This window comes from Scatophagus argus, chromosome 23 (assembly GCF_020382885.2).
Source record: "Scatophagus argus isolate fScaArg1 chromosome 23, fScaArg1.pri, whole genome shotgun sequence".
In the NCBI taxonomy this organism is placed as follows: domain Eukaryota; kingdom Metazoa; phylum Chordata; class Actinopteri; family Scatophagidae; genus Scatophagus; species Scatophagus argus.
In genome coordinates, this window is record NC_058515.1 from 6,234,855 (window position 1) to 6,249,582 (window position 14,728).

The following is a 14,728-nucleotide window of genomic DNA, read 5'->3' on the forward strand; positions in this document are numbered from 1 at the left end:
GAATTATTTCTAGACACAACTCCGCTGACGAACTGGAAGGTGGAAATTGCTTTGCCATGGAGCTGTGATAGGAGATCACCAATCAGATTTTTTTAATTTATTTATTTCTGTGAGGAAAAAGCCCCGTGGCAAATGTCAAACACTGAGTCAAAATTTAATTTTTATGGGCAGCCATGAAATAGTCAGGCACGAATCTGTTATCTCTGTAATTGGGGGGGGGGGGCAGCGTAAGACAGGAGTGTGTTAGAGCAAGTACAGACTGCTTTTCCTTTTCCTTTTGGCAGAAAAACCATGTAGAAAGTATTTCACGGCTGCAGAGGCCACTGAGGTTGGATGTAAAAGGCTGAATAGTCGTCGGTTACCTTCATTTTTCCTCTTTATTAAAAGGTAGAGAAACTCATGAGTGGAAACAAATTCATTCATGGCATAACTTGTGTGTTTCAACTTAAGAAACCAATCAGTGGATTGTCTCAAAATCATCCAGCTGAGATCAAAACCAAGACCACAGCAGGACGCTGAGTCTGTTTGTATCTGTGTGTCCATTTTTCTCGCCCTTCGTCCACATGTGTGCCACTGTGTGGTTTTTGAGGATTTGTTTGATCGTGTCCTGAGAGTCGGTTACGTTCTAAATATTTGCTTAAGATTGTGTGCGCTTGCTTGCTGCTGCCTTTGAGTTGTCGAAAAAGAGTGTGCGTGTGTTTATTTTGGGTATGTCTTGTCTGCTTGAGTAAATTTGTAGCTGATTCTGAGAGGTCTCCTACATGTCCAGAGAGAGTGTGTGTGTGTGTGTGTGTCTATGTATGTTCATTCCTCGGGCTGTGTGTTGTGCGTGTGTCGATCTTGTTTATGCGTCCAGGCCGGTGGTTAAGCCATGACGGATGGGGATAGCGGAGACAGAGGAGGAGAGGAGAAAAAAGACGAATGACCTGACAGCTCCCCTATTCAACTCCTAATCACTGAGGGAGCGTGGAGGCTGTGTGTGTGTGTGTGTGTGACAGAGGGAGGCAGTGTTTGTGTTTCTACTGGAGACGAAGATCAGGTGTGTGTGTTGTGAATTTGTTTGTAATACTGAGCACTGTTGGAAGTCTCTTAAAATCCAAATTCAAAATCTGCTCCTGTATTGTCACCAATGCACCCCTTTTTTGTTTTTGGTTTTTTTTTTGTTTTTTCTCTCAGGGCTTTATGAAGTATATTGTGTTTATGTGAGAGAGAAGGGAAGTGCTGGTCACAGGAAGTGCAAACTACAGAAAGACATGATATATTTAGACCAGAGTGGTGTCAGTACCGATGCTGTTTGACGAGGCGGGTCTGTCGTCTGTATTTGAAGATAGGAAAACGCTGAGGGCCTGATCTCTTCCAGGAGCGGCAAAAGAGCAGCCTTGTTTACAAAGAACCTTTGGTGGGTGAGTCTGGGTCCAGGTGAGCCGTAGATCAGAGACACTTTGCCAACACACAGAGAAGAATCATAGAATTTCACCAACTGATGGCTTTTTAGACGATCGCCAAGATTTAAAACCTAATGTAGAGCCAGTGAGGTGAGTGCAGGAGCAAAGTGACATCCTGTGTCTCTGGGTTCAGACTGTATGATATCAGCCTGATAACAGCATGACCCAGCATAGGTACAGCATCTGGAATAAAAATGGGCAGTCAGGTGCGGCCATTGATCATTTTATCGTGTAGTGTGCAGTCAGATTTTTATTTAGCCTCCCACAACATGGTCCACAACTTGCCCTGTGATGCTGGCCAATACGAGCACAGAGCTCACCTCCACACAACTCTAAACTGCCATTTCTATCTTAAAGCCTCGTTTTGCACCACATTGGGAGGAGAGGTGTGGTACAGACTGTGGTGATGCCAGTCCAACAGTGCATCTTGAACTGTCCCTACCCTCCTGCTCACTGCAGGTTAACAGCTTAGCCCACTTCAATCATAATATTTTGTTCATTTTGTTTGGTGGAGTTTTAAGGTTTTATTCTACTGACCAGCCAAAATGTGGTCAAAAAGAAAGAAAAGCTGTGTAATCCACAATAGTTAGTATGTATCCTACACTGACAGCAGTCTGAAGTCATCTGTTCCACATGTCACAAATACGCAGATTTTGTGCAACAGGTGTCACAGAAACATCTATGTGCACACAAAACTACAAAAAGTCTTAATGTGAGTTATTCCACAATTTTATCTTGAACCAACAGGCCTGCTCACACAATATATATATATATATACATATTCCAGGCAATAATAAGTAGTAATATTAAAAATGCTCACAAGACTCCAGTCTGTGCTGCAGGGCTCACAAAAACAGAGCCATCTGTCTTCATGAGTTCAGCTTTTACATCACATTTGGAGAGAGCTGTGACCCCAGAGAACTCTAGCCTTTAACCCTGACCCTGACCCTGACCTGGATCTGTTTTTTTTTTCAATCGAGAGTCAGCCCAAAGGTCTCGTTGTGGAAAAAAAATCATAATATGAAATCGAGAGTGTGTGGGAAGATGGTGGGTCTGATACAAAGGAGGTCATAACTTGAAAGAGTACATGGGAGTACACAAGAGAAAATGATGGTTAGTGTTAGCTGCTGCTTTAGAGTTGTAAAATTTTATATGCACAGAAAAACTAGGAGCAGTTTGGTCAGTAACACCTGTTTGTTTTTTCACCACACCCACTCGCCTGGTTTGCAAAGATGAATCCTAGTGCAGACAGATTGTGGGCAGCAAAAATACATAAAATAGGAGGTGATATATTTTTTTTCCCTCCAAGATATCCAGACTACATTTTACTGTCAGGTGTAAATTCTGTCTGTATTAACAACATTGGGATGTAGGATGACAACTTTGGCACTCCATCCGAAGCAGAAACAAACTGTGAGAAGTGCTAACATTTCAGCACTTTGCCAATGTGCTTTTTCTTAAGTTAAATAAAATAATAACAATAATTAGAATAACAATGAAGAACTTTTAGCTTCCTAAGACCAGCAGATGCCCTGCAACCAGAGTCAAAGTGTTTCAAGGTGCTGGTATGTTGAGCTGACTTGTATTTGCACTCGAGCCTGCAGCCCAGGACGTCTGTACTTACCTCACTATGTTGCTTTGGCAATCACCAGTAAAGCTGATTGCAACAAGAGCGATAACAACTGACTCCGAGCAGAGTAGCAATAAAACACACCTTTCAAGCACTGTGAGAATAAAAATGGGTTTAGCCCGAACTGGAAAAAATAAAAAAAGCTACATGCGATTTCTTTCACAACAAAATGAGGCAATGACTTCTGATACTGAGCCCTGTGTGTGTGTGTGTGTGTGTGTGTGTGTGTGTGTGAGTGAAATTGTTCACTATCATACAGAGCGTGGGTGTATGCAAAGCATAGCCTGCGAGAACATAATTCACATTTAGACGTGGTTACTTTCCCACTAAAACTAATATAAACAGAGGAGTGCGTATGTGCTGCTGTTAGCAAACTGCAGAATCGTTTGGGAGCGGGAGCCACGGTCATCACTGGCAGGAAAGTGTGTGTGTGTGTGTGTGTGTGTGTTGGCATGCTGCGTGCATGGCTCTGAGAGCGGTAGCCAAGCGGCTGTTACAGGGCATCCAAATCAAGGAAGGGCCTCTGTATTTGTGTGTGTGTGTGAGCTCACTGCAGAAGACATACTGAGCATTGAAAAGGGAGAGACCAGAATGTGTGTGGGGCTTTTTGGAGTATGTGTTTCACATCATTAGGGTAAAACCAGGAGAGAGTAAAGGGACTCAGTGTGTTATTGTGTGTGTGTGTGTGTGTGTGTGCGGTAGCCACAGGCATACAGAGCAGCCTGATAATGAACACATTGATCTGGAACAGCAGAGAGGAAAAGCACAAACCTCTGTGTATTAATGGTGTCTGTTCTCCCCCTCCATTATTTTTGAATCTTTCATTAATACTGGCTGTTTGCGTTATTCGCCTCTCATTCCCTGTCTCTGCCGCTCCACAATTTTTTTTATTTATACATTTGATTGCTTGTTGGCCTCTATGCTCGCTTATTAAGTTTGTTTACACAGGTGAATTATAGATGAAGATGGTAGCAAACATTGAAAAATGAAGGAAAATTCCAAAGTTGTGCGGTGAAACATCAAAAGCCTCAAGGCCAGTAAAAAATGTTGTTGTTGTTTTTTTTTTAAAAAGAACATATTCTGCTTTTATTTCTCTCTCTCTTTTCGACTTCTTTGTGCTCCTTTTCGACCTTTACGTGTGTCCTTCTGGCAGTGGGTGTGTGGAAGATACTTGCTGTCAGTAAACTGATACAAATGAAATACTTCTTCACCCACTCGTCAATATCTCACCTAGTGGCTCCAAAACACAACAACCAGCTAAAATTTAAGTTCAGCATTTTGGTATATATGATTATTTCTTTCTTGCAAGTTTGCTGCCACTCTCATGTCTGTATCCTTAATATGATGCTGCTTCTGGTTATCTTAGCCTAGCATAGTGTCTGGAAACGGGGGGAAAAAGCTTAATTGTCTTAGTTGAAAGGTAATAAATCCGCTTTGGGCGGAGCCAGGCTAGCTGTTGCCTCCTGTTTCCAATTTTTGTGCTACGCTAAGCTACTGTAACCTCCTGTAGCCCCATATGTAACAGACATGAGAGGGATGTTTACCATTTGTCATTTTTGTAAAGAATACACTGAAGACATAAAACATGTTAATCCATTTAACTTTAGAGGTGATAGTTGGCAGATGTTTTAACTGGTAGACGGAGCCACGCTAGCCGTTTCCCGGTTTCTACTCGTGCTAAGCTGAGCTAATCGGCTGCTGGTGACAGGATGATGGTATCAGTCCTGTCTTCTGGCTATCAGCAAGAAAATAAATAAGTATGTGTCACAAAAACTTTATTACATTGTCTGTTGTAATGAAATACACAGGTTCTTTTGTGTTGTTAGTGTTTTATGAACTGATGAAGCTTAATCAAACCTAACTATCTTGCTTTGCCAGTCTGCATTTGACTTTCTTCAAATTAAATTTCATTTTGATCTTAAACTATACAATATGGCAACATCCAGATTTCATATCGCTGCTTATTTTCTTCTAATGCAAGGGCATGTGAGGCAGCAGTATATTTTTTAATGACTGTGTTGGCAGATGCTACAAAAGGAAGAAAATAAGATGTCCAAAAGGTTTTAGAAGTCATTTTGCAGTTATAGCATTCGGCAGAAATCCCATTCTGTTTCGGTCCACAGTTTGTAGCCCAAGGCTTGGCAGTGCAGCACTGCTGTGTGAATCCCTCTCCAGCTCTCCTCCCTGTAGCAGGAGACTGAGAATACCGTGTCATTTTGTTTGTGTTGTTTGTTTGGCTTTTCCTGCCCGTGCAAATGAAACGCTCTCTCCTCACTGAGAATGTGAATGCGTGGAACGACGTACGCAGTTTTGTCTCAGTATCGGAGGTGATTTATTGGTCCTACACGTTCACCAAGCAGATGTCTAGCCTCCACCGCTGGAACTCCCTCCCGCCAGAGAAAGACAAAGATTTTTATTAGTCACCTCAAATGCATCACTGTCATCTCTTTCTTTTCTTGCTACTACTAATAAACAAAACATAGCTGTAAATGGCTCATCCACTTTCTCTCTGTTTCAATTATTGCTGCATACATCTTATTTCTCTGTTGGCATGACCAACATGTTCGTTATTCGCCCCACCACATTGATCTCTCCTACATCTCTCCCTCTCTCAGTGCTGGTAATGAGGTATGTGTCTGTGTGGTTTATTTGTTGCAGGGCTCCCTTCTCCCAATTATGGGATTCCTGAGTGATTGTGTTGCAGCAATTATTTCAAGTCACTCTGGGCTTGACTGTCAGCTAAACACCCAAATTGTGGTTGTAAATGCGGTCCATCTGTGAGTTATAAAGTTTGTGTGTGTGTGTGCATGCTTTAAATTCATTTTGTATTCTCATGCCTTTATATATATAAATATATATATATGTGTGTGTGTGTGTGTGATGGAGAGGTGTACTCATGGACTGCCTATATTGCCAGATACATTTCTGGACTGCTTTACAGCCAATCCCCAGGAGGTGCTTGGCTCTGAGCCCTGACTGCGTGCATTTTTAAATGAGAATGGATACTCGGATGCTGGCTTATGAGTGGTAGCTCTTTTATTTATTTATTTATTTTCCCCCCACCTTTAAATTCCACTAAAGACTCTGACATTTCAGGCCATATTCAAAGACACTTTGAATGCTTCAAGAAATAATCTTTTCACACAGTTTACATTCCCTCACTTTCTACACTCTCTTGGGGACATTACATAGCCATAAACACATCTAACTCCTCTCAAAAAAAGAAAAAAAGAAATTCACATATCCTTGTTTCACTCAATCCCTCCAACTAACACTCCCTCACTTCCCATTTATGCTTTTCTTTCTTTCTTGTCAGTTTCCCAACCCCCCCACTTTCTACCCACATTGTTACAACAGGGTGTACACTACAGTGAACAACAAAATCAGCAGCAAATCAAGTAATGAAATTAACTCCAATTACGTTTCTTTTCTCTCTCTTCTGTCTCATTCGTTCTTCCTGTCTTTGTTTATTTAGAAGGTTTAATTGGTGTGATAATACTTCTGAGGCAAACAAACAAACAAAACAAAATAGAAATGGGAAGTAATTACTTCCAACAGTTGACTTTCTCCCTCTGTCTCGCCTGCGTGTGTGTGTGTGTGCGTGCGTGTCTCTCGAAGCTGAGATTGTGCAGTGTTTAGCATACTCCGTTAATTGAATGCAGTTTTTGTGAGGCCACTCCTTGCGTGTTGTGTGGGAAAGCTTTGCGTGCACAGCAGTGTCTGTTTAACACTGAGCTCTTAAGTGGGATGTGAGACTCAAAAGAAGTGCTTTCTTTTCTTTCAAGTGATTAAGTTGCAGAATAGGACTCGAGCTGAGTGATTGCTGTCTCCGCTGTGTGTGTGTGTGTGTGTGTGGTTGCATTTACCTCAGTTTGCACGTGAGTTTTGGCTTTTTTTTTTTCTTTTAACAAAGCCTTTGTGTAAAAAGACAACATATTAAAGTCTCCTCCTCTCCACCTGTCTCTTCATCTCTAGACCAACATCCCGTTCCTCCAGAATGTTCTGTCCAACCACCAGTTCCTCCACTCCACCGTGGACACGCAGTTCATTGATGAGAACCAGGAGCTCTTCAACCTCAAGCCCACTCAGAACCGAGCCCAGAAACTACTGCACTACCTGGGTCAGTGTGTGAACACTCAGCAGAGGCGGAAAGCAACTCAATAAATTCAAACTTTCAGTCGGTTCAGTCACTGTGTAATTAATACTTTGGAAGCTTATCAGCCACATCACTGATCAACTGCTGTGAAGCTGAAGTGATGTGGCCTTACATTCAGTAATAAGGTCACTCTGTTGTTGGCTTGAATGTTATATTTAGTACAAAAATGGGTTTGTGTTTAATAAACAGTGATTGCAAGGCTAATAGCTCAGCAGCAGCTTGTCTGCTAAACATTTCATGTTTAACAGTCTCTCACTGAGCTTTTGATGAGAAAGTAACACACTATATAGAACAGTGCAATTTCAGTGACGTCAAACATTCAAACCTCATGTCATGTACTGTATATAGCATAATCAAAGAAGGGAAGAATTTTATCTTTCATCAGATCTAATGGTGAAACACAAATGTTTTTCATGGATGCTTACAACTTCAAACTAATAGCGTTTCATCAAAGCAGTGGTGTTGGGACTCCACATAGATGTGAATGGTGTGAATAGAATTAGTGTAGTTTTACAGTAGAAGTATGAGGTAGATCATCTCAACCTCCTACCAAGTCCTTAGGGGGAAAGCAGAGGGAAGCTCTGTGTTGTGCTTCAAACATACAGGCTTCCGAGAAATTGTACAAGAACATTTCAAGATGTGATTATTCACTTCATTCAAGTGAGCTCGAGGATTGGCGTTAAAGATTTGTAGGTAACTGCAGTGAATAACTCACAAATGTAGACACAAACATGCGACCATTATTCTTACTAGCCTCAATGTTGTATAATAACACTCAATGATTTTTCTTTCTTTTTCCGTCTGTGTCTCTACTCACTTCTTTTCTCTATCTTTACACATGTATTCAGGTCACGTGATGGTAAATGGACCAACCACACCCATCCCAGTCAAGGCTAAACCTTCCTCCACAGACCCTGTCATCCCTCCTGTCACCATGGGTAAGTCAATCAAATGCAGCTCAGCCTTTCACAGTGCATAGTTCACCCTCCATCATACATTATTCTACTAACCCAGTCACAGCTGCTAAGTTGTCTTTTCCATTGAGCAGTTTTAGACTTAACACCGACATAAGCAGTTTGTTTACCTGAGCTTCAGTAATGTTTTAACAGCGCAGTTCTGTGTGGAGGGCGACTGATAAAACTATGCTAAAAAGTGTTGTGTCGCTAGAACAGGTCATGGACTGATACCATAATCATCATCATCGTTATTGCATTTATTACATTTGGACTAATTTAGCAAAGCACCGCCACTGCATAGGTGAGGGATTTCATTTCCTCTGGGGGCACCCATGCCAAAAATGTAAACACTTGTGAATCCGTAGGGCACTTTGGATAAAAGCACCCACCGAATGACAAATGGGCTGTCGAACAGTCTGATAGCTGTAGGCGGAAAGGCCTTCGTAAATGGCTCATTTCAGCACTTGGGGAGGAAGAGGGGTTTTGGCCCAGAGTGCTCTGCTGAGCTGTGAGTACGGCGGCGAGAGGGTGCAGCTCATTGTTTGTGAAGGCTGAAGTTCTGTGCCTCTTGCCCTGCTCTGCACCAGCACCCTTGGAGTCTCACAGGAAAGGCCAACAGCCAAGCTGAGCTCTTTGATGAGCTCGTTGGAGTCTCTGGAGTTGGGCAGTGTGAGTTTTTTTCGTACACTGACTATTCTGTGTTAGTGAATTTTGAAAGATTTAACTTAAGGCTGGAGTATTGATTCAATACTCCTTTTAAAGTCAAGATAGATGGTTCATCGCCCTCGCCGATTATTGGATCCAAAATCCAGTATTTTTTGCGATTACTGGAAGCAGAGGGTTTTTGTTTGTCCGACTGCAGATAAAATAAATAATAAATAAGTTTCTTTGGCTCCGACGAAGCCGCCTGTCTCTGTGCGTAGTCAACGTCCTGTGGTCTCTCTCAGTATCCCACCCATAACACATAATGTGATTGGTTACGTCACGAGCAGTAGCAATATCAACACTTGGAATCCTGAAAGTGACCATGTAATCCTTGTGTAAATTGAAGCATTCTTTCCACCACGGCCTTTTCAGAATTTTGACACAAAGATTTTCATTTTTACCGAAAATGTATATCGGTTGGTCAACAGTTTCCTTGATTACCTGTAGACTGTATCAGCCCTGAGAAATCCATCGGTCCATCCATGTCTGATCCATATTTTGAAGTAATAGTTCATAGTTCAGTAGTTGCTCAGTTTTACTATTGAATATGGGGGAGAAAAAGCATTCTAATCTTTGTAAAACTTCAGTTAACTGACTTGATGTCACAGCCTGTCTATGGCCATTTTGCAGTGATGCATTTCTGTCTTTTCCCACTGTGCTCCCAGGTTTAATTTTGTTAGGGATGCACACTGACATGAATTTATGCAGCTGCTCCTTTTGACAGCAACAAAATAGTCAGCTGTATCAATCTGACATGTTTATCAGCACCCTGTACTGCCTCAGCACGTAACCCTGCGTGCCCGGTAAACATGAATTTATCACAAAATAATGTGAATAATATGAAACATAATCAGGCATAACTAATCAAATCTGACATCTATAAACCAGGCACAGTGGAACAGAATGGAGCGCAATAGGACAGAATCATCTGCTGCGTTTGTGTACGTCTGCGTGCCAGGGAGTGTTTCTCCGTGGTTACCCGCCACTTGTCTACTTATGCAAATCTTATGTTGAAAGCTATCATTGCCTGTCCTTCTGATCAAGGGAACACAAATGCATATACGTGTGTACAATTATGTACAAAGTGGCACAGGCATGTACTGTAGTGAGCAAGTTACTCTATAGGCAGACTACCTCCCACACACACAAACACACACTTACGCACACTTACCTACTGTAAGCAGCTGATGAGGTAGTTGTATGCAGCACAGGCACGCACAGAGGCGTACCTAAAGCCTAGTAATGAGATTTGTAATGTGCTTATATCCTTTCTTTCATTCAACGGAGGGATTGAGAGAAGAGAGGGATTAGGCCTGTATTATCACACACTGTGGAGGGAGGGACCAGGGGCATGGAAGGAGAAAGGGGTTATTAAAGGAGAAGAGAGACGCTTTGGCCAATGTATATTCCCTATACGTAGAGAAAGCGGTCAGGTGCACACCGTGGCAGCCAGGATATGGATGCACAAATTCATGGAGATGTAGTGAAGGAGGAAGAGAGTAGCAAGGACTAATATACAGTGTGCCACCCACAAAAAGAGAAGAGCAAAGATCAGAATGACATTGTCATATCTCAGAACATCACATTTACAGATAAGAAGAAAAGCAAAGAAGTATGGGGAGGGGGGAATTATTCTCAGGAGTTCCTCAACACTGAGGAGAGAAGGGAGGAAAAGTACTCCTGAAAGACAGGCCGAGGATGTCCTGACAGAACCCATTAAGTACTCAAAGGCCATTATTTTCTAATTAGGATTTGTAGTCTAAAACGTTCCCTCTGAAGGCTGATTGCTGGTGGTTCATCTATGGTGTAGAGGTACACCTTGTTCCAATTATTGTCTGGATTTATTTAATGGAGGACATCTAGAGGTTAATCACCAGATGCCTCTGAGCTAGCTTTTGGAAGGATGACTAATAAAAATGACAGAGTGCTTTCCTCCTCTCAGTTGTGCGCTGTATTTCCATTCATAGGATTAAAACTAGAAGGGTATTTTGCAGTACAGTATGTAAAACCTGTGCAAAAATGCACTTAATCTCTAAATAATTACCCATTTCTATTCTTTTTAATTGTGCACCTGTTTCATTTCATATTTTCACTGTTGACAGTGCATGTTTTTTTGACTTTTGTTTATGTCCAAAACTCATTTTCAGGTATCTTTAAAAAAAAAAGAAAATGGAGTCATCAAGAGTCTTAAATGTGGCTTTCTGAAACCTGAAGATATTTTGGATTTTCTTTGGCTGTTTGTACTGCAAAGTAACTTTTTTCTTCTTTGTTCTAAAAACACCTCTTTCAGCTGTTTGTTTTACGCCTCCCTACAACTGTGTGGAGGAAAACAAATACTTTAACAGCACTGCCAATCAAAAGTATTTCCATGGGCTGCATTTTAGCAGCTGTGGTAAATTGACAGGCAATAACTAAATGCAAATACCTTGCAGTGTAAGAAAGGTATATCATATGTGAATCTATAATTGTGATTTTGGGGGTGGATGGTGTGATGTAAAGAGTTAATTTATTGGCCATTGCGTTACACACGATTTTAATAAAGAATAATTAGCAGTCCCACCAGAATCTGCCAATTAAAAGGGTCTTTAACATCAAAGCTACAACACATTTAACAGTCTTCGTGGAGGGTAGACATCAGCTCAGTGCGACAAGCTGTTTGTCTTCCTACACAAACAAATCACAAATGCACAAATAAAGAATATACCTCTGAGCCCCGTAGCTCACTCTATCCAGTCGCATTAGATGATGTTGTGGAACTGGAGGAGAAGAGTGTAAAGAGGAGACCAGACAGGTGAAGGATGTCGAAGGAAGAGCTATGAAATGACACCAGCCTGGGAGAAAGAGGAGTGAAGTGAGTGCAAAGGAAGCTGGGGAGTGGGAGTAAGATGTTTTCAGTGCAAAGGAAAAATGTTTGTGTATAAGTGGGTCAATTGTCAAGCACAGCAGCCACTCGAGACTTGTATCTCTTTACGACTTTTTGTGCCTGCTCTGTATGATGCGACACGCGTGCAAATCCACTCAAACGCTGGCTACCTTCCTCTAGGAAACTGTCACATGCATAGACCGTTGTTTAGTCTCTGTTGTCCCAGTGCAGATGCCCTCATTTCCTCTCTACAATGTTGAGGCACATGCGTCCAAGACAGCACGAGTGGCAAAAATCATAGAAAGCAAGTTTGCGGGACTGCACGAGTGTGAGAAATGGAAGTAACACTTTGATTATAAATCACGTTTCTGTGTGTGGTGTGTTCCCCAGTCGGCCATATTATACGCAGATCTTGATAAGTTCAAAGTGTCTGTATCTATTTGCTACGGCAGTGTGATTTCACAGAGCTCATCTCGTCTGTGTGTGCTCGTTTTGTGTGCCTGCGTGTGTGGACAAATGTATCTACATCAGTGTGTGTGTGTGTGTGTGTGTGTGGAGTTCATTTTGCTGGCCTTGGAGACAATTATAGCAGAGATCATTTGTTTTCAGGGATGAGGTACAACAATAAAAGGTTAAGAGGGAGACACAATGAGAGGAAGTGAGATGGTGGAAAAGAGAGAGGGAAAACAGAGGTTTGGAGGACAAACTAGGCAGGCAGATAGTACCTCATTAACTAGTCTAATTGATTGATGATTGTACACACTGCAGCAAAAATAGATCCCAATTCCACTTCCAATATTTTAATGCCTCTGGTTGTGCTTGTGTTTAATTGCCAGGCATGGAGTGGAAATAGAGGAGGATTAGGATTGAAGGTTATAGCAGTGCTCGCAGAGCGAGATTTAACTTGTTTGTTTTTGAGGACTACTTAGCTGGTAGAAACTGGAAATGCCAGTATCTGTCTTGGGGATTCCACAGTGATTGTTTTTGTTCCTCGTAGCAGAGACTGTGTGCTTTGGTGCTGTGTATGACATTACAGTCTTGTAAGCTAACCAGAAGCAGTCATCTAATGCCAGCATGTCCAACAGCCTTCATCCTGGGTTCCTCGGGGAGTGGATCCTGACGGCTCTCTGAAACACTCTTAATGCGTGTTGCTCTCCACGGTTTACCCGTTTCTAGTCCATCTTTCAGCTTTTGTCTTATCTTTAGTGTTAGTGGCAAGGTTCAATTGGTGGCAGTGTATTGCCATGAAATCATGTACGGACATTCATGGTCTCCAGACAATGAGTCCTTGTCACTTTGGTGATATCCTGGCGATTGCTTATGGCAACATAAAGAGATTCTCATTTGTAACTGATGGAAACTATCATCACTATCATCAATTAAAGGCTTTATTGTCACGATACCTTACAACCAAATACATGCAAAAGTCATGACATTCCCATTAGCCTCAGCTGTATTTAGTGCTGTTCATGAGTACAGCTTCAGGGGCACAAGCTTTGCCTTAGACTCCTTTCTGGTCCTGTTTTGTGCTCCACGGGATGCTGGATATGCAGGGTTGTTGGAAAGCTTTAAGGCAAAAATATAGAACATATGAAAAGCATCTAGAGCTGCCTCCACAATTTTGAAAATAGAATAGGAATAAATGCTGTATTTAAATTTGCCACAGCATGACAGCCCTCCAATCGCTGGTGTCATATGAATTTTGGGACCTAAAAACAAGCCAGATGAAAAATTACAGATGCGTGACAAGTGCAGTAGCAGCCGCCCTGAAACCGGTTCGCCTACAATACCAAGCTCATTAACTTGGATCTCTTGTTTCACTCAACAGTAGCTGCTTACTACTTTATATAGAAAAGCATGGCCATATGACTCACTGTCAGCAGGAGAAATCCATTTTCACAAATCGGTGGGTGGTGTGTCTAATAAGCCGGCTGCTGAGCTTATTCCCGTATTCTTTTATAGTCGATCTACGTGGGCTGAGGGCGATTGGAGCACCAGTCAGAGGAGACGACATCCACCTCATTAGCAGAAGTTATGGCGAGGGCTGAACTTGTTAATAGCACAACTTGAAAGAGAACACTGTACAAATAACATTGGATTACCTGCGTGCTTTTTGAATTGCTACAAATCATTTATCTTGCCAAAGTCAATACACAACTTAAAATTGGGTAAAAACAGGATTGCTCTCATATTTTGTCCATTTATTAAAAAAATGGAACCCTGTTTTTAGCCCATGGCTGTAATTGCAGGATGGCGTCGTAATTTTTTTTTTATGTTAACGTGTCTTTCTGTGAATGTATGGGCTAATGATAAAACATCTGTGCAGTCTGGTTGAGTTTGGTCGAACTGTTTAAAGTTTACTTGAGCGTCTGATATTGATTTCTCACAAACTGCTTTATCTCGTACATAACCACATGTCATTCTCCTTGTGAACTTACTTGTCCATTCTTTTTTCTCCCCCTCCTTTCTTCCTAGGCGACCCTCCGGTAGGTTTCCGTGATATATTGCTGCGTGACGGTCCTGAGGGATTCGCTAAGGCTGTCCGTGCCCACCAAGGTCTGCTGCTAATGGATACCACCTTCAGGGACGCCCACCAGTCGCTTCTTGCCACCAGAGTTCGGACCCACGACCTGAAGAAGATCTCGCCATTCGTCAGCCACAGCTTCAGCAACCTTTTCAGCCTGGAGAACTGGGGCGGTGAGTTTCTGTGTGTCGAATGCATGTGTTATGTGAAGTAATCCCGCACAAAACTCTGTGTAATGCCACAAATCTACCTATCCATTATTCATACATCCATGTGCAATTTTGTAAGTGCTAGTTGACAGAACTAAACTACTGGTTACCTCCTACTGCCGGTCTTTATGCTCAGCTAAGCCTCTGTGGTCCAGCTTTACCTGCAATATATGTTTTCATTTCAGCAGCCATGTAAGAATGGCTTGAATTCCCCTCTTCTGGTGGCAAACATATGAATGA

General features: G+C 42.0%; 1 protein-coding gene across 2 annotated transcripts in view; it reads left to right on the plus strand.

Moving 5' to 3' along the window:
* LOC124054262 (pyruvate carboxylase, mitochondrial-like) overlaps window positions 1-14,728 on the plus strand; it is a 262,121-nt gene that overhangs the window by 196,646 nt on the left and 50,747 nt on the right. For both annotated transcript variants that reach the window (XM_046380027.1, XM_046380028.1), the window contains exons 13-15: window positions 7,051-7,195; window positions 8,080-8,169; window positions 14,231-14,452. In XM_046380027.1, the coding sequence (XP_046235983.1) occupies window positions 7,051-7,195; window positions 8,080-8,169; window positions 14,231-14,452 (457 nt within the window). The remainder of the gene's footprint in view (window positions 1-7,050; window positions 7,196-8,079; window positions 8,170-14,230; window positions 14,453-14,728) is intronic.